This window comes from Lagenorhynchus albirostris, chromosome 1 (assembly GCF_949774975.1).
Source record: "Lagenorhynchus albirostris chromosome 1, mLagAlb1.1, whole genome shotgun sequence".
Classification (NCBI taxonomy): domain Eukaryota; kingdom Metazoa; phylum Chordata; class Mammalia; order Artiodactyla; family Delphinidae; genus Lagenorhynchus; species Lagenorhynchus albirostris.
The window spans coordinates 78,803,896-78,831,637 of NC_083095.1; the positions used below are offsets into that span (position 1 = coordinate 78,803,896).

At 35.9% G+C, this 27,742-nt stretch overlaps 1 protein-coding gene across 3 annotated transcripts in view; it reads right to left on the bottom strand.

Annotated features, from left to right (window-relative positions):
* Positions 1-240: 240 nt before the first annotated feature.
* The window catches only part of AQR (aquarius intron-binding spliceosomal factor), a 103,511-nt gene continuing 76,009 nt past the window's right edge, over positions 241-27,742 (bottom strand). For 2 of the 3 annotated variants that reach the window (XM_060146974.1, XM_060146989.1), the window contains 10 exons: positions 25,774-25,983; positions 23,837-23,974; positions 19,403-19,474; positions 17,864-18,051; positions 16,990-17,161; positions 14,891-15,061; positions 12,009-12,094; positions 6,864-7,038; positions 3,451-3,564; positions 241-785 (listed from right to left, as the gene is read on the bottom strand). In XM_060146974.1, the coding sequence (XP_060002957.1) occupies positions 471-785; positions 3,451-3,564; positions 6,864-7,038; positions 12,009-12,094; positions 14,891-15,061; positions 16,990-17,161; positions 17,864-18,051; positions 19,403-19,474; positions 23,837-23,974; positions 25,774-25,983 (1,641 nt within the window). In that variant the 3' untranslated portion in view covers positions 241-470. The other variant, XM_060146981.1, reaches the window with a different exon arrangement.

Sequence of the window (27,742 nt, forward strand, 5' to 3'; positions counted from 1 at the left end):
TCAAGGAAGACAGCAAAGAAAGGAGGGATAGAAAGAAACATGACTTGAGCATCTTACATTACGGTAGAAGAAATGATTTCCTCCCCAATTTGGACACTTGCTTGAAGTCATTTGTAGTTAATTCCAGTATATTTTGTCCTTTTCTTTAGTGAAGTTCACTAAAAATGTGAACTATTACTCTGTAGAAAATTCTTTTAATGTAGGTATGATTATAGATATAGTTATTTAATAATCAAAATATCAAAGGAATGGTTATTTATTCTTCTGACTGAACAAATAAAGTTGGAGTTGTTCACACACATTCTTTTTTCATATATACCAGAAGACAAACATTGAGATCAGCTAACAAAAATAAGGACTGAATATTAATTAGTGCCATTAAAATGGCAGAAGAATATGTAAAATACAAAAGGTAACTTTACCTAGACTTTATAAATGAAATGTCCTCCCTAAGAAGGGCTACAGTTTGGCTACTTGGTTTCTCTGGGGGCGGATGTGGCATCTTGAGGGGTGTTATTCTCCACTGGTACAGCTACAGGTTCTGCCACAGTAGCAGTGATCTCGGATTCAGTAGGGATGGCCTCTGAACTGGAACTGTCTCCTGTGTGACTGGGGATGGTCTCAGTCTGAGAGGCTGAGGTTTCTTGACTGGAGCTGGTATCTGTTAGACTAGGTACAATGTCAGCTTGAGCAGGCGTGGCCTCTTCTTCTGTTTCCAATTCTGTTTCCTGACTTTGAACTTCTTCACCTTCTTCTAGCATAGCAGGTGGTAGCTGTAATAAAGTCTAAAGAGAAAAAAAAAAAAGAAAGAGAGCGGGAAGACGTCAAAGAATCCAAATAAAAAGACACTGGCTTATAAAGTTAAGTTCTCACATTATCTTCCTAATTGATACTGTCACTCTAGAATTCTCCAAAACACTGCTGGCCATGTTATATTACAGATGTAACAACTCTGATGATAATGGCCTAAGTTTTACTGACTCCATGGAATATGCCTGCCTAGATATCAGGTAATAATGATGAGATCATACATTACATCCTCAGGGAGAAAAACAATATCAAAAGCTATTAAATTTTTTAGCAAAGGAATTTATTGTAACACTCTGGAAAAACAGTGGCTGATTAGGACTGACTGCCACACCAACTCAAGAAAGGACCAACTTCAATCAAGGGGCCCTGTGAGGGGTGAGAAGGAACCAAGCCTTGAGACAAGGCCATGGCAGGGAGAGAGCAGCAGGGCACAAGGTTCCTGTCCCACTTAACCAGAACACTGGAGCAGCTCTATATGCCTGGCTTCCCTTTTACCCCATGGCAGTCTGGAGCTAAAGCTGGGCTTCTCTCTTCAGGAACTGTTTCTCTTGTTGGAAACTGAAAAAATTTTAAAGTAGTATTCACAATGGCAGCACAAAATGTGAAATACTTAGCAATAAAACTAACAACATATGTATAAAGCCTGTATGCTGAAAACTGCCAAACACTGAGGAGAGAATTCAAAGAAGACCTAAAGAAGTGGAGAGAGATATCATATTCATGGGAAGAAGACTCAATATTGTTAAGATGTTAATTTCTCCAAATTGATCCTAATCAAACCTCAACATGCTTTTTCTGGGGGTTGAAATAGACAAGCTGATTCTAAAATTTATACAGAAAAGCAAAGGAACTAGAACAGCCAAAACCATTTTGAAACATAACAAAACTGAAGGACTCACATTATCTAATTTCAAGATTTACGATAAAGAAACTCTAATAAAGGTAGTGTAGTAAAGGCAAAAAGGAAAGATGCAAAGATCAACAGAACAGAATAGAAAGCCCAGAAGTAGACTCTCACATACGTGGCCAATTGATTTTTCTACTAAAACAAGGTGAGATCCTAAAAGTTCTCAAAATAAGAAAAAAAAAAGTGTAACTCTGTGTGGTGAAGGATGTTAATCAGATTTATTGTGGTGATTGTTTTGTAATATATAGAAATAGCAAATCATTATTTTATACACCTGAAACTAAAATTATATGTCAATTATATCTCAATTTGAAAAACTGCTTTTTTAATCTCAAAAAAAAAAATGACAAGGCAAGTCAACAGAGGGAAAATATAGCCTGAAGGAAATGGTGCTGAAACAACTGGATATCCACACGCAAATGAGTAAAATGCAACCTTACCTTGCACCATATAAAAAAAATTAACCCACAATGTACCATACCTCTAAATAGCAAATTAAACTATACAACTTCTAGAAGAAAACATTAGGGGAAAAAATCCCTGTAATTTTGGGTCAGGCTAAGTTCTTTTAGAACATAAAAAGCGTGAATCACAAAAGAACAACTTGATACACGGGGACTTGGTCAAAATTTAAAACTGTTTTTTGAAAGACACTTAAAAATGAAAAAAACAAGTCACAGACTAGGAGAAAATATTCATAAAACAAACATCTGAGGAGGAACTTGTAGTCAGAATAAATTTTAAAACTCTCAAAACTCAATAATACAACCCAAAAAAGTGAGTGAGAGGCCTAAACAGACACATCCTCAAAGATATGCAGATAGTAAATAATCACATGAAAAGATGTTCAATATCAATTGTTATTAGAGAAGTGCCAATTAAAACCACAACGAGACCATTACACACCTCCTGGAATGCTAAAATAAAAAGACCAAACATAGTAAGTGTGTGTGAGCTCTCATACATTGCTGGTGGGAATATAAAATGGTACAACCACTTTGTAAGACAGGTGGGCAGTTTCTTAAAAGAAGTTGAATACATACTTACCATACTATCCAACCATTCCACTCCTAGAAATTTACCCGAGAGAAAGGACAAAGACTTGTAGGAGAACGTTCATAGTAGCTTTATTTGTAGCAGCCAAAATTGGAAACAACCCAAATGTCCATCAGTGGATGAATGGGTAAACTTGGTAATCTGTATAATGGATTACTTATTCAGCAATAAAAGGAAAAGGACTACTGATACATTCTGAAACATAAATGAATATCAAAATAATACTGAATAAAAGTAGGAAAAAAGAGTACATGCTGTATGAGTCTATTTACATAAATGTCTAAAAAATGGCGACTAATCTATTGTGACATAAAGTAGATCCTTGGTTTCCTGGAGAAGGTGGAAGAGGAACTGGTGAGGGAGGAGAGGGATTATCAAGGTGTACGTGGAAAACTTTTGGGGATAATGGATATGTTCATCATCTCGATTATGGTGATGGTTTCATGGATATATACAAATATCAGAACATATCAAACTGTATACTTTAGATATGTGGAATTTATTGTATGCCAAATTATATCTACAAAAGATGTTTTTAAAATATGGATGTTACATGAATAGTAATCTACTTTGGTTTAGCTGGTTTCCTGCAAGGAATCAAGTATGTTAAAGATTTATTCGGCAACAGAGAAGATTCTCCAGCAAGAAAAATAAGAGTCAATTTTGAGAAAACTTACCTGATGATAATGATGTGTGGTCTGTATCAAATGCATATACATGTTGTATACAAAGTTTGCCATCTGGGGCATATTCTTTATTATCTGTACTTCATGAGATGGTCTCTCTCCATTCTAGAAGACGGCAAAAAGAAAGTTAAGTATAATCACTTATATGTGGAAATCTAAAATATGACACAAATGAACTTATCTACGAGACAGAAACAGACTCAGAGACATAGAGAACAGATTTGTGGTTGCCGCGGGGGTGGGGGTGGGTGGGTAAGGGAGGTATGGATTGGGAGTTTGGGATTAGCAGATGCAAACTATTATGTATAGAATGGATAAACAACAAGGTCCTACTGTATAGCACAGGGAGCTATATTCAATATCCTGTGATAAACCATAATGGAAAAGAGTATGAAAAAGAGTGTATATTTGTATAACTCAATCACTTCCTGTACATCAGAAACTAATGCAGCATTGTAAATCAACTATACATCAATAAAATAAATTTAAAAAAAAAAGAAAAAGAAAGTTAAGTATAGAGTGAAAGACACTGAAAGCTAACACTTCAACAGAAGCCCATGTCTCCATCTTATGTATGAACACTATCTGACTATTAGGGTTTGGAGGAAATAAGAACAGTAAGAGGACATTAAGATGTAAGTGTTAGAGTCGAATAAGGATTTCATGAAGAGAAGTGATTCAATTTAAATTTAGAAAAGGCAGAGATGAGGAGAGAGCTAAGAGTCACTAGCTTTTAATATAATTTCAAGTTGGTAAGTAAAACATGAGTTTTGGTCTACTAACTAATGTAGAAGAATTCATAACAAATAAGCAATCATTTGAATAGAAAAAAACCATCAACATGGTCTCAAGTAGTGGTCTCCAATACCACATACGCTCCAAAGGCAAGTCTCAAGACTATTCACAAAGAAAATATTAAAATTATTCTTCCCATTTATGTTTTTCTAAAAAATAAGAAGCTATCATTTATTATTACTTAATATATAGACTGTTAGTCATGAGGGTTAATATTTGCCAGTTTTCTTTTTTCGGCCATGCCATGCTGCTTGTGGGATCTTAGTTCCCCAACCAGGGATCAAACCTGTGCCCCCTGCTGTGGAAGCGTGAAGTCCTAACCACTGGATCCCCAGTGAATTCCGGCAAGATTTTTTTTTCTTTACTAATAAAGCGTATGGTCAAAAATGTTGGCAAATAGTAGTTTAAGGTGTAAACTTTGTAGTACCCATCAGAACCATGTGGGGAAAGTGTTAAATAACAGAGGCCTGGGCTGTAGCCCCCCAGTGATTTCGATTCAGTAGGTCTGAGGGAGAACGAGGTGATTCTGATGCAGTAGCTTCTGACAACAACCCGAGAAACACCACTCTATCGGTGTAGGTAAAGTGGTAAAGCAAATGAAGAAAACAGAAAATGTGCACTTCTTCTAAACCATCTGAGAATAAAGATTAAGAACTTTCCTATTTAAAGTCAATTGTAAAATTTTTATAAAGTCTCATCCTATCTTACTGTACAATTCAGAAAATCATAGAGGTAAAAAACATATCAAGAAAAAGGATTTCACCTTAAAGTGACAAATTATTTAAAGCACATAAAGTTAGAAATATTTAGTACATTAAATAGCATTTCTCAGAATTAAGCAGGACGGCGGTATTGCACATAAGCAGGTGTTCTTTGGACGGTGGTCACTTCCTGTAACGGTCACAACTTCTGTGTGCAAAGACTGCCATGCTGTTACAACTACGGAATATTGCCTTTAAAGCATGGAAGTCTTTCTGTTTGTTTGTATTTGCATATTTTCTGGCGGCTTTGCTAGGAGCAGCCTCTCCTGAGATTCAGGGCTGCGCAGTCCTCCTCACCCCTCACACTGTCTCCTGAGCAGAGGATGGGGAGATGCTCCCAGCCCTCAGCCCCCAGGGCTTGAGTCCATGGTACTGCCCAGAGCACCACTTTCCAAACCTTCTGTTCCTTGGTATTGCCTCCAGGTGTGTCTGCAGCCCTTGGCTAGGAAGCACCTGGAGAGTGTGTTAAACCTGAAGACACCTAGCCTCTGCCCCAGACCTCTCATCAGCAATGTGCCTGTTTAATAATCAGTCCACAAAAGATTGAGAACCTCATAGCTATAGGACTGTGTCCAGACCTCAGAGCCTGACACTCAAGGCTGCACATGGCCCCACCCCATTGTATCGTTCCATCCTTTCCCTTCTATTCCTCCACAGCAGCATTTCTTTTATTTAAAGGAAAAAAAACAATTAAAAAAAAGTTCTTAACATTATTACAAAACAAACACACAGAATTTAACTTTATTTTTTTTTTTAAAGAGGGGTGGGTGGAATTCCCTGGCAGTCCAGTGGTTAGGACTCTATGCTCTCATTGCCGAGGGCCTGGGTTCAATCCCTGGTCAGGGAACTAATCCTGCAAGCCACACAAGTGAGGCCAAAAAATGAAAAAATAAAAAAAAATTTTTAAAAATAAAAAAAAGAGAGGTGGGGAAAAGAAATATACTGTGAACATTTAAGACAGTTTTATTTAAAATTCAATGGACCTCCAAGACATTTCATTAAATGAAAAACACAAAGCCCAAAAGTCTATAGTATGCTGACCTTCATGTAAGAAAGAAAACAACGTAAGAAAATAAAGTTACCTGCTCCTTTGTGCAAAAGTAAGGCTAAGCCAGAAACTGAAGGGATAATGTTACCTCTGGGAGCTGAGGGTGGGAAAGGGAAGAAAGAAGGGGAGATAGGAGATGGGTAGCAGGGATGAGGAGAGAGTGGCACTTCTGAGTTAAGTGTTTGTGCTATTCCCTGACACCTTCCCTCAGAATGCAAGCTTCTTGAGGGTTCTCCAAGAGTTAAACCAGTTATTACTCTGTTATCAAGTAATTAGTTTAGTTCTCCTTACAAAGCTGAAGAGAGGCAGTATAGTATGATGATGATTAACATGGACTCTGGAGTCAGGCTGTCTGGGTTTTTAAATCTTGGACTCTCCATCTACTCAGATGTGTGGCTTAACTACTTAACTTCTCGGAGCCCCAGTTTCCAACATATGGAAAGTGAGGTTAATAAGAAAACCTATTGAACAGGGCTGTTACTGAGATGAAATGAGATCATGTATGTAATGTAACATTTATTGAGTACTCACCATGTATCAGGCTATTAGCTTTGACATACATTATTTTATTTCCTATTAGTAACCTGTTCAATAGGTTTTATTAACCCCATTTTCCATATGTTGGAGACTGGATCAGAGAAGTTGCCTGATATGTGGTGAGTACTCAGTAAATGTTAGCTGGTATTATTTTTACATAGAAAATATTAATTCAGTTCCTTAGTGTAAGGAGCACTCTAAACCAGTGTTCAGATGATTTATGTGATGATGCTCTTTGCTAATGTGGTCACCTGTAGGCTTACCTTTCTACTGGTTGGGAAAGGTTCTGTTGGAATTATATGCAAATGAAGTGGGCGGGCTGTGAGCTGGCTGAAAGCTGGAGTTAGTTCAAAACAGTTTTGGAAGAGGGATACTCTGGCGAAGATATAAAGTCCAAGTCTGGCTCTAGACATGGCCACCACTAAGCGACGGACATCCCTTTGAGAAACAAATAAAATGAATTAAAACATATCAAGATTAGTAACATATTTATGCAGCCTTTTATTTTTAAAACATATTCCACTAAATATTCCTGTTAAGCTGTGGCGATACTGCCTAGAGCACCACTTTCCAAACCTTCTGTTCCTTGGTATTGCCTCCAGGTGTGTCTGCAGCCCTTGGCTAGGAAGCACCTGGAGAGTGTGTTAAACCTGAAGACACCTAGCCTCTGCCCCAGACCTCTCATCAGCAATGTGCCTGTTTAATAATCAGTCCACAAAAGATTGAGAACCTCATAGCTATAGGACTGTGTCCAGACCTCAGAGCCTGACACTCAAGGCTGCACGTGGCCCCACCCCATTGTATCGTTCCATCCTTTCCCTTCTATTCCTCCACAGCAGCATTTCTTTTATTTAAAGGAAAAAAAACAATTAAAAAAAAGTTAAGCTTCTTAAAAATTTAAGAGAATAAACATTAAGTTAATCAATGTTATGTAACTAGTTAACCAAGTAAGAAGTTAATGCTTTATTACCAACTTCTATGTTTTTTTTGCGGGGAGAGGGTGGGGAGAATCACAAAATAACCAATGACTGATTAAAAAGATGTAAGTTGCTATACTAGTATTACGATACAGTTCGGTTGTCAGTTACCAATTTACTGTATCACCACCATTGAGTCAATTCAAACCAGCCCTTGCTCCATTTCACCTACCAAATTCCCATGCTCTGTCAAAGTTAATGGGTCAAATTTTACTTCTTAGATAACTCTTATCATACTGTTTTATACTTATTTATAATAATAATTACAAATACAAACAGAAATACAGTATGACGAATGATATAACATAATAATACCATCTCTTATTCATGCATTTACTCTAGTACCTACGCCCAATGGCTGGACTATACTAGGTCCCAGTGTTCACATAAACAGTAATAAAAATGCCAAAATGCATGAGCCAGCTATACATGTAGCTGTCTATCTGATGAACGATAGCAGCTTTCTTTATCTTTCAGAAAGAATACGTTCTTAAAACTTTATCTGAATTTACTTGAATCAAATGAACTTATTTCCAAAAGAGAAACAGACTTAGAGAATGAACTTATGGTTACCAGGGGGGAAGTGGGGTGGGGAGGGATAGATTGGGAGTTTGGGATTGACAGGTACACACTGCTATATTTAAAACAGATAACCAACAAGGACCATGTAAAAAAGAAAAAAAAAATTACAAAAGAGTGGCTATGTGTAAAAGGAAAAAAAAAATTATAAAAGAGTGGCTATGTAAGTTTAATTTCACTTCACTATTAGTTAGAATGTGTTTTAGTAAGAAAATATAGTTTTGGTTTCAAATACAGAGGACAGCTTGTTTTCTTGAGATGTTCAGATGGCTATTTAAATTTGCGAGTATTCTACAAAAGAGAAGACTTTCATGAATAATAATAAAATCTGGTACAGTCATCCCTAACTCCTGAAAGAAAGTGTTAAAGAGTGTTACAGAGGTCAAATGTTACAAAGATCATATAATAACCAGACAGAGAATCGGGAATTGGAATATTTATCAAATGGCTTTTCTTTGTCTCTGCATAATGCAAGATATTTGGGGAATATCTCTAATTCAGCCTCATTTTCTATTGTGTTTTATGGCCTTGATAAGGATCTAGTTTCCCTTATCAGGAGGGACTGTGCAACATCATATATAATAGCAGTTATGTTGAGGGGGTATCCCCACCTCCCAGCAACCCAAACTAAGAGAAGTTCGTTTAGGTATGAGGAGAAAGCATACCCATTTGCAGTAGCTTTGAGGAATTTCTACATTTGTGACACCCTGGATTCACGAAGGAAATGTCACCTTCTAGGTCACTGCAGGCCAAATTGTTTTTACTTCCTCCACATCCCTTAGAAGCCCGAGGGGTCACGCTATAGGTGGGTGGTTCCAAAACTAGTAACTGGATGTACAATGCTGGAAATACTTAGCATGAGTTCTCACCTAAGTATTATAAACTTAATAAAAACACTGTTAAAACAATGTTGTCAGGGAAAAAGGTGGGGAGGGCATGGTGGAAGGAGGTGACCTAAGCCGTTGTTTTCATGGTAATCCCTGTATTATGATATTCAGTTCTCCCTTTCTCATCCAGAAGGCTCTATCTCTAGGCAGAGCAGTGACAATGAACCTGTTCCTCTCAGGAACTTCTCCCTCCAGTCCTTAGTACTGTAGGACAGTTAAGTGGCTCTACTAAGCTCGATCTCCACTGTACATGAGGAGAGTTAAGACTAAAATCTTCTGCAGAATCAAATGTAGGTATTTTCCAAGGACATGTTTAATGTCTCCTCCACTGGATTCTAAGCTCCATGGGGACAGAGATAATGAATGTTAGATGTACTACTATATATCAAGAACCCATCACATTGCCAAATAATAGAAGGATCTGAGAACATCTGTTAAATGAATGAGCAAACACTATAAACATAACAAACTACCAGGGAAAAAAAGCAAAGGGTGGCAGCATGAAAAGCCAGGGTTCCTTGGAGCTGTATCTTGAAACCAGGGCAATGAGAACTACCACCTTCTTTCACAGTCCCCAGAAGATGGCTGGACAGAAACAGCACTGTTAAACAACAAGCCATCACTCTGATAGAGCCCCTACAAGGAGACAACGCAGGAAAGTTACAGTTTCACTGCTTTGCTCTGAACAAGTCACAAGCATTTCTATTTGTAGCTGGGCTATTCAAGTCAGTAGGGACAAGAACAATGAATGTTGGAAAAGGAACCAGAAATGTCTCACTACTCTAGCTTCTAAACAGCTCCACAGTGTCCTAAAACAGGTCTCTGGAACTGACGCTCAATAGCCTGGCTCCTAAACAATCACCTGATTAGTCTATCCCGGATGAAAAAAAGATGTGGGTAAAAGAAGAAAGGCAGGCACTTGGGAAAACGGCTTAGCAGTTTCTTAAAGGGTTAAACACAGAGTTACTATATGACCCAGCAATTCCACTCCAAGGTCTACACCCAAGAGAAACGAAAACATACTTCCACACAAAACTTGTACATGAATGTTCACAACAGCATTAGTCCTAATAGCCAAAAAGTAGAAACAATCCAAGTGTCCACCAACTGATGAATGGATAAATAAAAAGTAAAAAATTCACACACAAAAAATGAAATATTATTTAGCAATTAAAAGTAATGAAGTACTGACATATGCTACAACATGGATGACTCTCGAACACATTATGCTAAGTGATTTCATTTATATGAAGCGTCCAGAATAGGCAAATCTATAGACATATAGTAGAATAGTGGTTGCCAAGGGCTTAGGGGAGAGCGGAGGGGAGTAACTGCTGACAGGTATAGGGTGATAAAAATGTTCTAAAATCATGAAGATAGCTGCATAATTATGAATATACTAAAAATCATTGAACTGTACACTTAAAATAGGTGAATTGTATGGTATGTGAATTATATCCCAATAAAGCTATTAGTAAAAAGAGAAATATGGAAGAAAGTAGGTTTCCTTGGTCTCTTGAAACTTGAAAAACAAAATATTTTACTACTTCCTAGTAAAAAGAAAGACATGAAAGATTGTATCTACAAACCAAAAAATTCTATGAGGAGTTTGATAAAATTCTAGCTAAGATACCTAACCTATCTGGATAGCTGAATCGTAAATCATAGGTCAATTGACGTTTTCCCCCTCTATGCTTTAATAACACTACCACCACCAGCAGCAGCCCCCGAAGAAGAAGGTAGACTTCCAAAAGGGAAGTTTGGCAAATACAAAGAAGACTAATTTATCTGGATAAAGAAAATTTAGATATGTAAGACAACAATGAGATCAGGTTCTTTTTTAAGCCTTCATTTATAAGCATTTTATTATCATCATCTTTCTCTTTATTTTTTTTTAAGTTTCCAGAAGTCAGGTAAAATACAGCATAGAAATAAAGTCATGGGAATGTGAAAAAGACAAAAAAAGCACTACAGAGTAAGAAAAAGGGAAGGGGAAGAAGCAGTATTCACGTATTCATACTGTGAGTTTGGGTAAGAGATTTTAATTATGTAAATCATAATGATACCCTATGCAGCAGCAGCTATAAATTTCAATGTGGAAATGAAACCGCTTTTTAGAAAAGTTAGTCTCCAAAACATGTTTGACACTTAAGTAAAAACACACTGTATTTTAGAATGCTATAGTATTGAAACAATTTCTTGAAACATTACATCTTTGTTTACTCTTACGTAAAAGTTATCGGTCTAATGGAACCTGATCACTCTGGGTTAAGCACCAAATAGATCTTGACTTAATGACAACATTATAAGAGCTTGCAGAATTTTCTTTTTATATTCATCAAATAAAATAATAAAATGAACTCTCCTTATAGTTTTGCTAGTAAGTCATATGAGATGAACGTTTATATAAAACTAAATGGCTGCTTTGTAACAAGGAGATATTATCTCCAGCACATAAATACATCACAATAAATGATAAAAATATATTACTGTTCGTTTTGACAATTCTTAATCATGGGAGAACAAATGGTTCCTTTATCCTAACACTGAAGCTAAAAGACTGTGTAGGGAAAAGTGAGAAATCCTGTGCAATGCAAAGTTTACTCTTAGACTTTTTACCACTTTACCTCCTTTAATTTCTGACATTAAGTTTCAAACAGACATAGGAGATACATACATACATACATACATACATATATATTATGATTCAATGCTATCTCTGACTGTTCCTGAAGAGTAAAAAAGTTAAAATTACTAAAACATTTAAGATTCAAAAAATTCAGAAGCAATGGCAATGATTAACTAACTATACAAAGAATATGATACTGCTACAGTCCAACAAAAAGCACCAAAAGTTAATTAATTAAACTTTCAACATAAAATTTAAAACTACTTAGCCACAGAAGCTCAAAATTAAAGCATACAGTAAAGTTCAACACTATTATGAAAATGTTTCCTTACATACCTCAGATGGCCCACTGCCCTGGTTCGTACTAGAGAAAGAAGAATATAATCATTCTGTTGACCTTGAAATCTGTCAACGGTTGTCACCTGAGGCCAAAACAAAGGGGGAATATGGTATATTTTCAAAAGCAAAAACTCTAGAGAGATCATTTAAATAAAGTGCTAGAAATAAAAATCTTATCCTTAAAATAATCAATCCCAAAAGAACATGACTATGTACTTGGAATTGAAAGAACAAGTTAATGAACACTATGAAATAAACCATGGTAACCAGATTTGGCTATGTCCCTATGTTATTCACACTTATAGCACTCATCTTTAACTCTGCAGATACCTAAGTAACTATTATATTTGTGGAATTAACAATCTTCCCCCTACTAGACTACTCAGCTCCATGAAAGCAGGGACTGGGGTTCAGCTAATTATATACCTGATAAGCAACATTTTAAATGTACAATTTGATAAATTTTGACAATATATACTCCCAAATAACCACCACCACAATCACAATTTCCATTACCTCAGTCCCTTTTGTCATCAAATCTGTATCCCCCAGCCCCAGGCAACCACTGATCAGCTTTCTGTCACTATAGATTATTTTGTTGCCAGTTCTAGAATTCCATAAAAATGGAATCATAAATTAGAAGTTCATACCTTTTTACTGGTGAATAGTATTCCACTGAACGAATACACTACAATTTGTTTATTCATTCCCTTGTTCACGGGATTTGGGTTGTTTCTAGTTTAGGGCTATTTTGAATAAAGCTGCAATGAATATTCATGTCCAAATACTTTTGTATAAATACATTTTTATTGCTCTTGGATAAATATCTGGGGGTAAAATTGCTGGACTGTGTGGGTGTTTATAAGAAACTGTCAAACTGTTTTCCAAAGCTGCTGTACACACATTCACTAGCACTGTTCCAGTTCCAGAGTTCTAGTTGCTCCACATCCTTGCCAACACGTGGTATACTGTCAATCTTTATAATTTTAGCCATTCTGTTGGATGTGTAGTGGTGCATCACTGTAGTTTTAATTGCATTTTCCCTGACAACTAGTGATGGTAAGTATTTTTTCATGTGCTTATTGTCCATTTGTATGCTGTCCAATTCATTTGCCAATTCTGTATTGGGTTGTCTATATTTTACAATGACTTTTATAGGAGTTCATATATTCTGGATATAGTCCTTTGCTCTTAAGTGTGGATATTATACCTGGAAATTCTGTTGTCATCCTGACCATGTGGAGAGCTTGTCTGAGAACTGGGCTCACAGATTGAGGACAGCAGAGCAGAAAGATGAAATGAACCTTGGTCTTTCATGACATCATTGAGTCACACTGTAACCTAACCTGGAGCCACACTACTTTCATCTTCTTGTTATGAGAGAGAGTAACTTTCCTTATCGTTTAAGTTTTTCTATTACTCATAAATAAAAGGACTCAGACACTGAGGTTCTTCCATTTCTAAACTTCCTATATTTCAAAGTTATTAGTTTCTCATTTTCACTCTCTATATCCCTTATGGAGTGTTCTACAGTGCCTGTTCCTCCCCATTCCTTTTAATTTTGTCTCCATTTCTTTGATTTTGTTTTATTTTCTGCCAGTTCACATTTCATCTCTTCCTGGGTTCTTCAATTTCTCTGTTTTGTAGCCTTCCCTCACAGAAATGCATACTTCATTAAGTATCTTAAAATTCATACCCAAATATGCATTCAAAATTTTCATCTATTCTAGGCCAACATGTTTTCTGGAGAATGTTATCTTGTCAGTTAGTTTGTTCGGATGCTCTCTCCCTCATTTATAAATTGAGCTTGTGCTAGTTTCCTTTTCTCCTCTATTTTACCACTGATTAGGCGGGTTTCTCAGATTAGCTATGCACAAGAGGTTAGGTTAGGGTGAGCGGAACTTTCTTCTAAAGGCTCAGTGATTCTAACAACAGATGGTTCTCTTTTTCACTGTTACTATAGAGATGGTGTATTTTTTTCAAATATAGCTCATCTGTAGTCTTCTTTGAATCAGCGTGGAACCAGGAAGGCTTCTGCTCACCCCAATACCCACATCCGTTGCTGAATAATAGGGATGTGGCTCTTATACGTGAAAGTTCGCCACCACTTTCAGAAAGTGTGCTTTCGCTGGCACTTTCAAGACCCTAAATTCTCTTCCCATTTTTTCTTCTTGATCTTAGTCACATGTCCTCTCACGAAAAATGGAATTTGTTTTTTCTTCCTCCCATTTTTCTCTTACTTGTGGATGATTTCCAAGAAAAGGTGAAAGAGCTTTTATATAGCTATGTTCACAGCCAAAGTCCTAATTGCATCATTACTAATACTATATGTATGTTTGTTATTCTTTCTAATTGACAAAATCAAGCATCTTCATTTTTATTTGCAATTACTCCATCATATCACATAAAGAAGTATAAAAAAAATCCTAAGGTCTGAATGTACTTTATGATTTTCCTTTAGCCTCAAGAAAAAAACACCCCCCTAAACACACACACAGTAAGAAGCAGTACAAATTATACCTCTGTAAGACAAACAAAATAAAAAAATGCTACAATTCCTATTTCTACTATAAAGGACATAAATAATTTCATTAGACATCATTTTACCAACAAAAAGTTTCAGAAGCATTTATTTCTGACTACTGTCAACAAAAATCTTCAATGTGATAGTTGAGACAGACGTTCACAGCAAACTAATAACACTGTCAGAATTGCCAGTGAATGATTTATAGAGTTCCTATTATTTCATTTCCTCACATATTTTAAAAGGAGATAGCAAAGAGACAAGGTAGAACAACATAAATAACTCATAATAAATATAAATCTTTCCATCTTGCCAACAACATGAATAAGAGAACATATTATACTTGTAAAACTACCTTATTTGGTCTTCCAATCAATGGATTGCTCCCGCATCGTCTATTGATGATGTCACGAATAAGATGCTTTTGTCCATTATATGTTGTTAGAATGCTAATCTTGTCAGCAGGGTAACCAAGTAAGCACATGTACATAAAAAGTGCCACTACGTATTCTGCCTCTCCAAGATTCTGTAATGAAAACATTAATCAGATTGTGTATTTATTTCCCTTTATAGAAAAAACAGTTAACTAGCACAATTTGTTCATTTATCACACCTCAAGAAATGAACAGCTAATATCTTGGACAAGTGAATACCTCTCATAAAACTGAGCAATAACTTATCCTAAATTAACAACGATAAATAAAAATAGAGTATGTGGTAATTACTTCCCTTTAACATTTGCAATATACTTGCAATACATGGAACAATCATAAAATAAAAGTCACCAACTTAAAGGCTTAATATTTCTGGGACCACAACAATCACAATACAGATCAATAATATCCTGTTACAGTGTACTGCAACTATAGTTATGGAAAGAAATATTAACATAAAGAAGCAAGGTAACTATCTTAGAAGCCAGCAGAAAATCCAGTCTAACATACACATCCAGCAGTACCGTAGTTGGCTCTCAATTTTGACACAATGTTTTTCCTTTTTCCTTCATACTTCTTAGTTTTTGCGTGTGTGTATTATGTTCGTTCTCTTACTAACGGTTGCCACCTCTACCAGACCACTTCAGATGGGAAGAGGATGTGGCCTCAAATTGATCATTCTGGCCTGCTGTGACCTTAGAGGGTCTAGGTAAAGATGGATGGGAAGGAGTTTAGGACCAAGACTTAAATACACTACTTGAGAGTGAGAAAGCATACACAAGGCTGCTTAGTACAGTTCAACAGAGACTAAATTGAAAGTAACAGATGAGAGAAGAAAGTAAAATGAGAACATAAACATAACATGAAAATCAAAAAAGACAAGAAGCTGGATTTCATGTAAAGGCAACAGGAAAATTACAGGAAGACCTTCAGAAAAATCATTTGTATTCTGGTGACACACAGCTTCAGTTAACTCTTCAACTAAATTTTCTCGTTCTTTGGAAGACAGGAGCCACATGACTGTGTAAATCTTTCCATTTTCTGTATTGATAACAAACTACATTTATCTAAGCTTCAGCTAATATAGATAAAAGAACAAATCTTTTGGTGCATATGCTGCCAGATCTTTTTGTAGAGATTATCTGTGCATATTTCTATATGTATGTTTTGCTTTTTAAAAAGCAAAACGGGATACTACAGATACACTTTGCAAGCTGATTTTTTCATTAATATAGCATAAAAATTCTCCCTGTCAGTAAACCAAGTTATAATGTCACCCTTAGTGGCTATTCAGTATTATATGGAATAGGTGAAAGTGTAATTAAGGTTGTTTCTCCTTTCAAAAATAATTTGCGATAAAAAAAAGATGTGATGAACATTTTAGCATGTAAGTCTTTGCAAATTTGTCCATTTTTTAAAGGATAAATTCCTATAAGTGAGAGTATTGCTTTTAATACATACTAACAATATGTTCACCAAATTACTTTCCTACGAGCATTGCATGAATATAGTTTCCCAAACCTAACCCAACAGAGGTGAAAATATATTCCAGTGATTTATACTTGTTACAAATCTATATCTTCTTCTGTGAATTGCATATTCTAGTCCTTATTGCATTTTTCTGTTGGGGGGTTGATTCTTTTATAAGTGATTTTAAAGAGTTCTATACACATCCAGACTTCAACCCATTGTTTTTTAAAGGCTGAAAATAAATTTTGCTCTCAATCAAGCAATATTTTTCTTTATGATTTGGTAATGAGCTTAAAAAAGACCTTTCTTACCCCAACATTATATATTCATCATTATTTTCTTCTTTTTTAGTATGTTTATATAAGTTTCTTTTCTTTGGTGTATATATCTTTAATTCATCTGAAATGGAAAATTGTGTGTTGTGTGTGAGGTGGAGATCTAACTTTGCTTTATTTAATGGTTTGTCCAAGTGGTTCAGTAATACTGATTTAGGTAGTAATTCAGCCAGGAAAATGCAAAATAAACGTAAAAGTTTCCTATTTTTTCTTACCTGATAAAAGTAAGGATTAGGCTCAGATTCTCCAACTCCCTGAAAATCTTCAACATTAATGAGCTGGAAGTCATAAAGCAAGCCAGCATTTGCTGTACTAAACTCCGGCAAGAGCTGCACATGGGGTAAGTTTCCTAGATTCTTGTATCGCCAGTTGTAGAGGTTGCACAAGCTTTCAAAGACAAATCCCCCCCAAAACAGGAAATATTAGCATTGTAAATCCCCTTTTAATATATATAAGGGGGTTTCTAAGGGATGGGCTCTTCCTGTTAATTTTCATATTATCCACATTGTGCTCTTTTTAACAATAATGCTTTTGCAACCTTTGTCTCCCTGTAAGTAACCAAATCAGAAGATTGATGATATTACAAGAAATGATAGCTCCATTACGTTCTCTGAGGTAAATGCTACTTTTATTCCTTAAGTAAAAATATCAGGGAAGAGTCTGCACAGTGAAAAAATTTTTGAGGTAACTATGAGAGGGGACCTGTACATTTCATGAACTAAGAATTAGTGTGTTCTCCTCCTGTTCACCTCTAGCTTTAGATTTCAAAATGATATTAATCGTATACCTTTTGGGGGCATGAAAAAAAGGGAGGTGACAGTGAAAAGAAGCTCTTAGCTGAGAAGTCACTTAAATTAATCTCAATGAATAAAATGAAGGATATAATTTGGTCAATTCACACCCCATGCTGAAGGTAATAAAGGTACTTTCCAATTTGTAGATTTGTATCCAGGCAAGTTCCTGGATAACAGATAAGAGTCTATACAGAAGATGTTATTGAATACTTGGATCATCGAAATGATGTCCTTAAATAGAAATAATATCCCTACCATACACCCTCCCTGGCCCCTGTTGCCCTGTCTCCTCTACCTTGCTCTGGCCCTCCCTTGGGCATCGAGGTCCACAGTAGGAACTCCAACTCTGACAAAGCGAGTGAAGAGAGATTGCTCCATGTTTGAATACTTCTGAAAGGCCATGTTCTTAATGACTGGAGGTAACTGGTGATGATCACCAATCATAATCCAACGTTTTAGTCGGCTAAAACCATCCTGAGGATTCTAGAAATAAAAAGTGAGGAAATGGCAAAATATTCTAATATATTACCCTGTTAATCTCCAATTTATTGCACAAGATTCTTGCTATTCACAAGATGGCTTTAGCAGCTTATTAATTCTTGCTCTTCCCCAGTTCCACAGAAAAGAATCTGGCAAATTTACAGAGCGACTTGTATGGGTACCACTGCTCTTGGCTGACAGTGTGTGAGGGAGGATGGAGGGATTGAGAGGCAAGCATGGAATTACCGTACTTTAATATGCAGGGTAACCCAAAGAGGTCTGGGAGACTTAGGTCATAATTAGGCAAAGGGTGCACAGAAAGAAACAGATGCCCAAGCCGGGAAATGGAAAGATGTCAAAGTAAATACCTTGTATCACAATTACGCCAAGAGCCAGTTTGCGAACCCCCCAAGGCAGTAGAAATTATACCTTCTTTAATTTCCTACACTAATACTTCAGTTTCCTACTCTGTCTCCTTGTTCCTTGTAACATATTCTGATAAAATACAAGTCCCAAATGACTTGGCTTTATAAAACAATTTTCGGAACCCAATTTATCTATAAATTAGAGTAGCCTCTATTCTTCAATTAGGAATTCCACATTTTGTTTTTTATGCTCCATAGTAAAGACTATTGTAAAATAAGAAAACATTCTTAAACATCATTTATCTAAAAAAATTCAGGCACAAAATAAAGAAAAGCCATGTACCCAGGGATCAAAAACAATTCCAGAAACAACTCTAAATAAAAGAAATGAAAATGAAGCTCATCTTCCCTCCAAACTGCCTAACAATGTAATTTTCTTGATTAAAATTACTAAGTCTTTTTAAAACTTAGAGATAAACTATGAATTTTTAAATAGTGCTCCCAAACAATACAAACTACTCAATAACCAGCGAATAGATTAAAATAGAATACCAAACATAATGAAGTTAAGGAGAACACATAATCATAGCAATTAGCACCCCCAAACTGGGTAGTTTTCTGATGCTACCCCCCAGAATTCTTAAAACTCTACTTTTTAAAAAATAAATTTATTTTTGGCTGTGTTGGGTCTTCGTTGCTGCATGCGGGCTTTCTCTAGCTGCAGTTGCAGTTGCAGCAAGCAGGGGCTACTCTTCATTGTGGTGTGCGGGCTTCTCATTGCGGTGGCTTCTCTTGTTGCGGAGCACGGGCTCTAGGTGCACAGGCTTCAGTAGTTGTGCCACACGGGCTTAGTTGCTCTGTGGCATGTGGGATCTTCCCGGACCAGGGCTCGAACCTGTGTCCCCTGCATTGGCAGGTGGATTCTTAACCACTGCGCCACCAGGGAAGCCCAAAACTCTACTTTCTTTGTCTCAATCTCCGTATCTTACCTGTAGAAGAAGAGGTATAAAAGTTTCTATCTCCAGAATCTGAGCAGCCTCTTCCATTAAAATGTTGTCATACTGAGAAAGGGAGAAAAAAGAAAGCTTGTCAAAAAGAGAGCTTGAAAGCCAAACAGCTACCACCATGACCGTAATAAGCATCCCCAAACCCCTCAAATAATTCAGATCAAAATAACAACAGATTATTCAAACAGGAAGTTCATGATCTTCTTTACCATTATGCTACCGCTTCTCCAATTCAAGTCTTTAACTTTAAGGAAGTGCCCTAAACATACAACTCTACATTAAGGAAGTCTCGTTTATCATTTCTTGGATTGAGATTATCAATTTAGTTATTTTCAGTTCAGTTTTGAAGTTCTATATAAGCAAGAATCAACCTATGATCATATATGAGGTCATTTCCATTGGTACTCTTATCCTAGGTAGTATTTTGCAGTAATTTTTTTCCCTTATGAATCCTACTTGGCACTCAACAATCTCCTTTTGTTCCCCACCCCCGGCATTCAATCCATCACCAAAGCATGTCAATTTTACCTTCAAAACTCCCTCTAGAATCTATTCGTTTTTCTACATTTCTACTACCACCACCAATCTAATCCAAGCTGCTACTCTGACTACTGCCAGCAATCTCTTTACTAGTCCCTCTCCCTCCTGTCTTGCCTTCTCTAAACCACTCATATAACAAGTCATCACATCACGTCACCTGGTTTCTAACCCTTCATTGGTTTCCATCTTTCCTAGGAAAAAAAAGACCTTTAATGTGGACTGTAAGAGATGTGTTAACTAGGGCCTGTATTCAAGCTGGCCCCTGCCTTCCTCTCATACTTTACATGTCACCTTCCTCCTTACTCACTAAGCTTCAACTACATTGACCTATTTCATTTTCTCAGAAATGGTAAAACCACTCATGCCTCAGGCCCTCTGAACATGCTATTTTCTCTTCACTTTTTGTCTGCTTGGCTCTTTCTCATTTTTAAAGTATCAGCTTAAAACCCACTTTATCCAGGCCTTCTCTGACTTTTCAATCTAAAACGGGTTTCACAGTACTCTGTGCCTTTGTCTCACGGCACATCACAATTTGTAATTCTATCTGTATATTTATGTACTTGTTTGATGCCTGAATCTTCCCTCTAGCCCAGTTTCCAGGAATGTTAGGCACTGCACATTTGTAAAATAATGAAAAGTCAAGTCTTTCTCCAACCTAAGGAAATTTCATTCTTTCTTTCATGTACCTGCTCTTCGATGTGCCCAATTTTCTTCTAGATTTATTCTCAACAGGTTTTATCTTTTCCCTTCCACTTCTAATTCTGATTGCTACTTATGATAGTAAGATATCCTATTCCTTGTTTTATCGGTAAAATACTTTCTTTGAGACTTTCACCTAGAACAATTAGAGTTCCTTTATTTTCTATTTTCAAAATTTTCTCCCCTTGTTTTGTTTTCCAAGGAAGTGGAAGGTAGGGGGAGCATATTTGCTCTTAACACTTAATTAACTCTTTTAAACTAACTGTGTTCATATATCCTCTAATTTCTGTGCTACTCATTTTACCAAAATATGCTTATATTTGTTCAAAACTGGTAGCTGAGCTGGATTTCCACTGTACATGATAAAGTTAAGGTTCAGTTCTGCACTGTTTCTATCGAAACTACCTGAAAGTTTTAGGCATGTGGATGGGTGTCTTCTCTAGCTCTATCTAATGCTAAATTTCCCTATTACAATGATTAATTAGGTCATCCTGGTAGGAACCTAGGAGAAGGGAGAGGTTCAAAAAGCCATGTTTTCTCAGAAGTTCCCACGTGGACTCTGAAGGTGATAGACACAATATGGAAAATAGAGTGGGAACAGCTCAAAGACGACAGCTTAAAGAGCCTCTTTCCTACCCAGCAATCCCACTACTGGGCATATACCCTGAGAAAACCAAAATCCAAAAAGAGTCATGTACCAAAATGTTCATTGCAGCTCTATTTACAATAGCCCGGAGATGGAAACAACCTAAGTGCCCATCATCGGATGAATGGATAAAGAAGATGTGGCACATATATACAATAGAATATTACTCAGCCATAAAAAGAAACAAAATTGAGCTATTTGTAATGAGGTGGATAGACCTAGAGTCTGTCATACAGAGTGAAGTAAGTCAGAAAGAAAAAGACAAATACCATATGCTAACACATATATATGGAATTTAAGAAGAAAAAAAAAATGTCATGAAGAATCCAGGGGTAAGACAGGAATAAAGACACAGACCTACTGGAGAACGGACTTGAGGATATGCGGAGGGGGAAGGGTGAGCTGTGACAGGGCGAGAGAGAGTCATGGACATGTACACACTAACAAACGTAAAATAGATAGCTAGTGGGAAGCAGCCACATGGCACAGGGATATCGGCTCGGTGCTTTGTGACCACCTGGAGGGGTGGGATAGGGAGGGTGGGAGGGAGGGAGACACAAGAGGGGAGAGATATGGGAACATATGTATAACTGATTCACTTTGTTATAAAGCGGAAACTAATACACCATTGTAAAGCAATTATACCCCAATAAAGATGTTAAAAAAAATAAAAGAGCCTCTTTCCTGAGAAATAATTCTGCAAATCTAATGTGATTTAACTTATAAAAACATATCTATAAAAAAATAAAATAAAATAATAAAAATTCTCTGCACCAGATACATTTCATAAGTAACTAACACCCTAGAATATTTACTGAGAAGCTGTCTTTGCTTAAACTTGGATGATTAATGAATAGGTTTTATGGGAATTTACTGTGGCTCTGCTTTGAAAATTAAAAAATTATTTCTAATTAAAAGAAAACATATCTATAGATTCTGTTGAAAAGGAGATTTTAATCACAAAGCAAAATTATGACACAACTATACTGGGTGTTTTAAGGAAGGAAAAGAGTACACAAATGTGCTTGCATGTCTCCTTGGGGACAGCACAGAATCAAAACATATGCCTAATGGAAATTTAACATTGTTTATTGATATAAATGAAAGGACAAAGGAAATACTAGAAGAGTTGAAAGATTAATTAGAGAGTAACAGGGGAGTAGGGGACTGGTCTTTTTTTAACGTTAAGTAGAGCTACAAAGTTTTTAAGCTCTTACATCAGATGCAAGTGTTAGTTTGATAAAAATAAAACTTCAAAATTAAAAATATAAAAGATGTAAGGGATACTATCAGCACTCATGTTAACTATCTTTAGATGTATATAACACAGTGTAAGAAAATGATCAATGGAAATGTGATAAGCTACAAGTCATGTTTTGTAAAATATGCATGTGAACAGCTGCATGAAAGCCTAAAATGCTCTATTTAGACTGCATCATTTCCCTGTATTATTAAACTGATATAATTTAATATCAATCCAAAGTATATTTTATGTGTCAGCCCCAAGAAAAAAATATTTAGGTGAAAATTTGCAAAAGGTAAGTTCACACCACTAGGTAAGTTCACACTACCTTTTAATAAATTATCATATTTGTCCTACCTTGCAACTGAGGAAACTTTCATCCAAGATAACAATAATTCTATCACCTTGAATTTATTTAGCACCTATCTTCCAGTGAGCTCATAACATTTAAAAATTGTCAGTTATTTTCATCAACAACAAATGCTTTTGCTAACTTTAAATTCAAACCAGTACACAAACACTATAACTAATGACAGATGAAACAGTTGAGGCAAGTTAAATGATGTGCATTAAAATCAGAGTTTAGTCAGTATCAATAGCAAAGTCACAAAGTGTCTGCAAATTCAAATTTACTGCTCAATTATTACATTCCATTTCAACTGAGTAACAGGCTGTCTTGCCCTTTAGCTCTCCAGTCCTTATCTTAAGATGAAGTCATTTAAATATCTCCTTTGACAGTATAAGTAACTGTATTACACATCCTCACATAGATGGCTTTTTATTTACTGAATCAACAAATAACTGGGAGTGTATGTGTGCTTAAAAGGTAAACAAGTGTACATATTTCTAATAGGTGAAAAACGTTGTCAAATATTATTTGTATAAAGCTTTTACTTCTGTTTGGAGATTTTTTTTAACATAGTGAAAATAAATTAATGTACCTTAACAAGTATTAGAATTTAGACAATCATGTGGTTATAATGTTACTTAAAGGACATATGTCTGATAACTAAATTTAGAAAAATTAGATTTAGAGTTTACTAATCATATAAACATGGGAGGTTATCGTCACTTTTAAAAGAGACATTTTAAAGTAATTATAAATGCAAACTTCAGTGAGAAGCAGCTGTCCAAGGGAAATGGCCTAGGGAAGGGAAGGGAAGGGGAGGGGAAGGGAGGGGAGAGGAGAGGAGGGGAGGGGGAGGAGCAGGGGAGGGGGAGGGGAGGGGGAGGGAAGAGAACTAACAGCTGCATAGATGAATTAAGGAACTAAAATATAAGTCTTTACCTTGAAGCCTAACTTGACTAAATCATGTCGTTTTAAGGCAGCATGAGTACAGGTCATAGCAATGATTTTGGCTTCTTTCACCAAAAGGTATTTAGATCTGTCTAGTCCACTTCGAAGCAGTTCGGAGGCTCTAAACTCCTATGGAAGTGGGGGAACAATGAGATATTATTTTAGGAAAATAAACAGCTCATGCATATATTCATACAATCCAGTTTATGAGACTATATGAGAAATTAATATAAATATCTCATAAACTAAGCCTAAAGAATCGTAATTCTGTCCGTAATTAATAAGGTACTAGTTGAGTTCAAATAATAACTGACAGTCAAGCTACAATTTGGACTGTTTTTTTGGTATAAGATAAAATATTTACAGTATCAACAAAAATACTGAATAAAATATCCATCACCATTGTGTCTATATTACTCAAGGTCTCTCCAGGAAAACAGAAACTACTTCAAGCATTCATAACAAAGGGAATTTATTGCAGGGAGCTCGTTATACAGGTGATGGAGGAGCAGAAAAGCCAACCAGGGAATGGCGAAGTAAGCCAGAGACTGGCAACAGCAGGAAATTATGACCATTCCTAGGCTAGGAAGGATAATGAGGAGGAAGTGCTATCAGAGCCCAGAAACTGGGGTACCAGAATAAGCTGGAACTGCGGTGGGCCAGGCCAGCAGAAACTGGAGCCATGGAAGAGACGAAACGTCAGGCCGAGAGAGCTGGTGCAGAAATATCCTGGCTTCTCTCGTTATTCTATTTTTGCCACATTTCTCATTGGCTAAACCCAGACAAAAGTCAGCTGACATGAGAGGCTGGGAAATTAAAACTCCAAGGACCAGTCTCAGCCCTGACCATGGCAGAGGATCCCCATAGAGGAGAGGAGGGGAATGGACAGCAGATGGACGTGAGGAGCAAACAAGCCGGTGCAGAGCACCTAAGATCAAGTTTTATCACATCGGAACATTATATCATACTTACTTCAGACTTTTAAACTTTTTTTTTTGTTTTTTAAAAAATAATTAAAGCATCACAGGTACAGGTGGAGGTATCCTGTATATAGCCTTCTTCCCACTCTCTCCCCAGGCAGCTACTAGAAATTATACGTTTTTATCCTTTTACATTCTATTTATGTAATCATAAACATACTATAATACTGTTTTGCAGGTTTTAAAATTTTATTTATCATTATCATACTACATATGTATATACATTATTTATTTATTATTCTGTACCTACCATCCATCCATCTCTAACCACCTAACTCACACAATACATCAGTGTTTACTGAACATCTATTACGTGCCAGATATTGTTGTAGGAAGTAGGGATAAAATCATATCTAAAAGGTACAAAGACTTTAAAAAAGACACAGTCTTTGCCCTTTTTATCTGAAGTAATCCTAAATGTTCTTACTGAGGAATCTGAGCCTGAATGCGATCCTTCTACAGCATTGCTGTAGTCTTCCAATGATGTTTCCAATAAGGAATGAGAAAACTATGAAGCATCCCAGGGCTCCCTGGGTTCCAAATATATTCTTCTCTTTCCCCTTTATATAGTGGTGATTCTTATTTCACCTTAATAATCAGGAACAGTCATCCTGGCTAACATAGCAACCTCATTTTTTGTTTACAGATCAAAGGCATAAAGAACTTAGAATGGCCAAATTCCAAATCAAAGAACCACTGTTAAATCTCCTAATGAAAGCATTCCTTTCTTAATACTAAGACTTTCACACCAGAAAAATGGGGATTCAATTCATATCTTAATTTTTACTTATTTCTTCAACTAGAAAAATAAATGCTTCCAATAATCTCACTTAAAAGTAATAATCTGGTTTGCTAGATTTGAATATTCCACTTACTACATTTAAAAAAAAACAACAAACTAAGCTTAAAACCTTTAAAGGAAAGTTAAAAGAACTTGAGAACCCTTACCTCAAGCTGAGTAAAGATTTTCTTAATATGCCTGAAACATCCTTCAGCAATTTCCATGTCTTCTTCATAAGATCGGCCTTTAAAAATGGGTTGAGGGGCATTTGCAAAGTACTCATGAAAAGGGAAGAAAGTGGAGACTTCAGTAACATCTGGTAACGTGTTACCTTTATTTTTCACTTTGCTGATATACTCTTCCCAACGAGACATTACCTGTAAGAACAAAAGAGACTTGAGGTTAAATTTGCCAGCTCTTATGTTTTAAATAATAAAATAAAAAACGAATTGAGTGAAAATAAGATTTGGTAGGTAAAAGAAAAGGAAAAGAAAAGCAACCTTTGACCCAACAGGACTATTGCTTATCCAAGTCACTGACAGACTGCCCTTCTTTTATAAAAGTAACCTTTAAGACTGTAGGAAAAAAACCTCTTTGATAAAAAATGTACGGATGACTGCCCTTCTTTTATAAAAGTAACCTTTAAGACTGTAGGAAAAAAACCTCTTTGATAAAAAATGTACGGATGGGATGGGTAAGAACCTCAGGATCATCTCATGGGACTTTATCTCAGACATTTCAGATTTTCTATGCATATTCAAAACAATTTATGATTGATGATCAAAAAAAAACCACCAAACCTCTCTGGACAAAGAAATTCCTCATTTTTTCACTATCTCAGTTTCTCTCCATATATGGTTAAGTTCAGCTCTAGTAGCTTTTTAATCAATTTAGCACTTGTCAACCCTTCTCCTAGACCTTCATAATTTTTCCAGTTCTCTTTAGTATACTTATAAAGAACTTCTGGTTAAGCTGCGTATATATTTGAAAGCTCATTTTATGACTTTTGTGACATAAGTAGTTCAATTACCTCCTGCTATAAATGTTAACTATGGCTCTACTCAGTTCCTACTTAATCTCCATTTTTGTAATTCTCTCAATTTTTCTGTTATAATTTCAGTGTTTCTCAAAGTGTGGTCCTTAGGCAGAATATCTGAAAAGCTAAATAAAAATGTAGATACCTGGTGCCACACCTTACTAAAACAAAGTCTCTGGGGACAGAGCTTGAGAATTCCCTTTTTAAACAACTTTCCCAATGTGATTATTGTGTGTTCAAAACTGTGAGGCCTTCTGAGGCCTCAAGTTCATATTTCTCAAATTTATTACTTAAGGTTCTATAATTTATATATTATTTCTATTACTTTTAAAACTAGTTTTCACTGAGAGCCTAGTGATTTTTATTTTGTGACAAACATGCATTTAAGCATCATCTTTACTCCATCATTCAAAGTTCTCAACAGTCTGAGTCTAATGCAGACAACTTTGCAAGATCATGCATATGTCCTGTGTTTCACAAGGAACCATGAAATCAGCTCATTCTGAATGGACTCAACTGGTTTACCTGCTTATAATGAGCATAAACTCTTTTTTCATATATATTTTACAATTTCAGTGTTATGATTTATACCTAAAACATAAAAATACCATTAGAACAAAGAGAACAATTACAGTTATACAAAAATCTTCATTATTTATGTTTAATCCATTTAAAATTATTAGTAAACCAGTTGACTTTTAAAGTTTATTTTTATTTATTTTATTTGGCTTTACATTTCTCATTAATTTTCACACCCCCAAACAAAAGCAAAAACATGCCTCTAAATTGAAGTCAAAGAATTTTTAACTTAAACTCCTACTTTGAAATTAATTCTAAAACAAAATGTACTTCTAGAAATTTAAAAAGGAAGTATGTTTTTCTTCATTACTTGATTAATATGCATAGCAAAAGCAAGTTAAAGAACTGTATTTGTTACCACTGGGTAGCTAGACTGGTTATAGTTCTATAGTAATGGAAAAAAATGAAAAAAAAAAAAAGAGAGAGAGAGAGACTAGGAACTTTGTCAATAGCAAGAAAAAAATGTAATATATATTTATAAAGTAGCAACATTGGCCTTTCACTGAATGAGTCATCAAGCA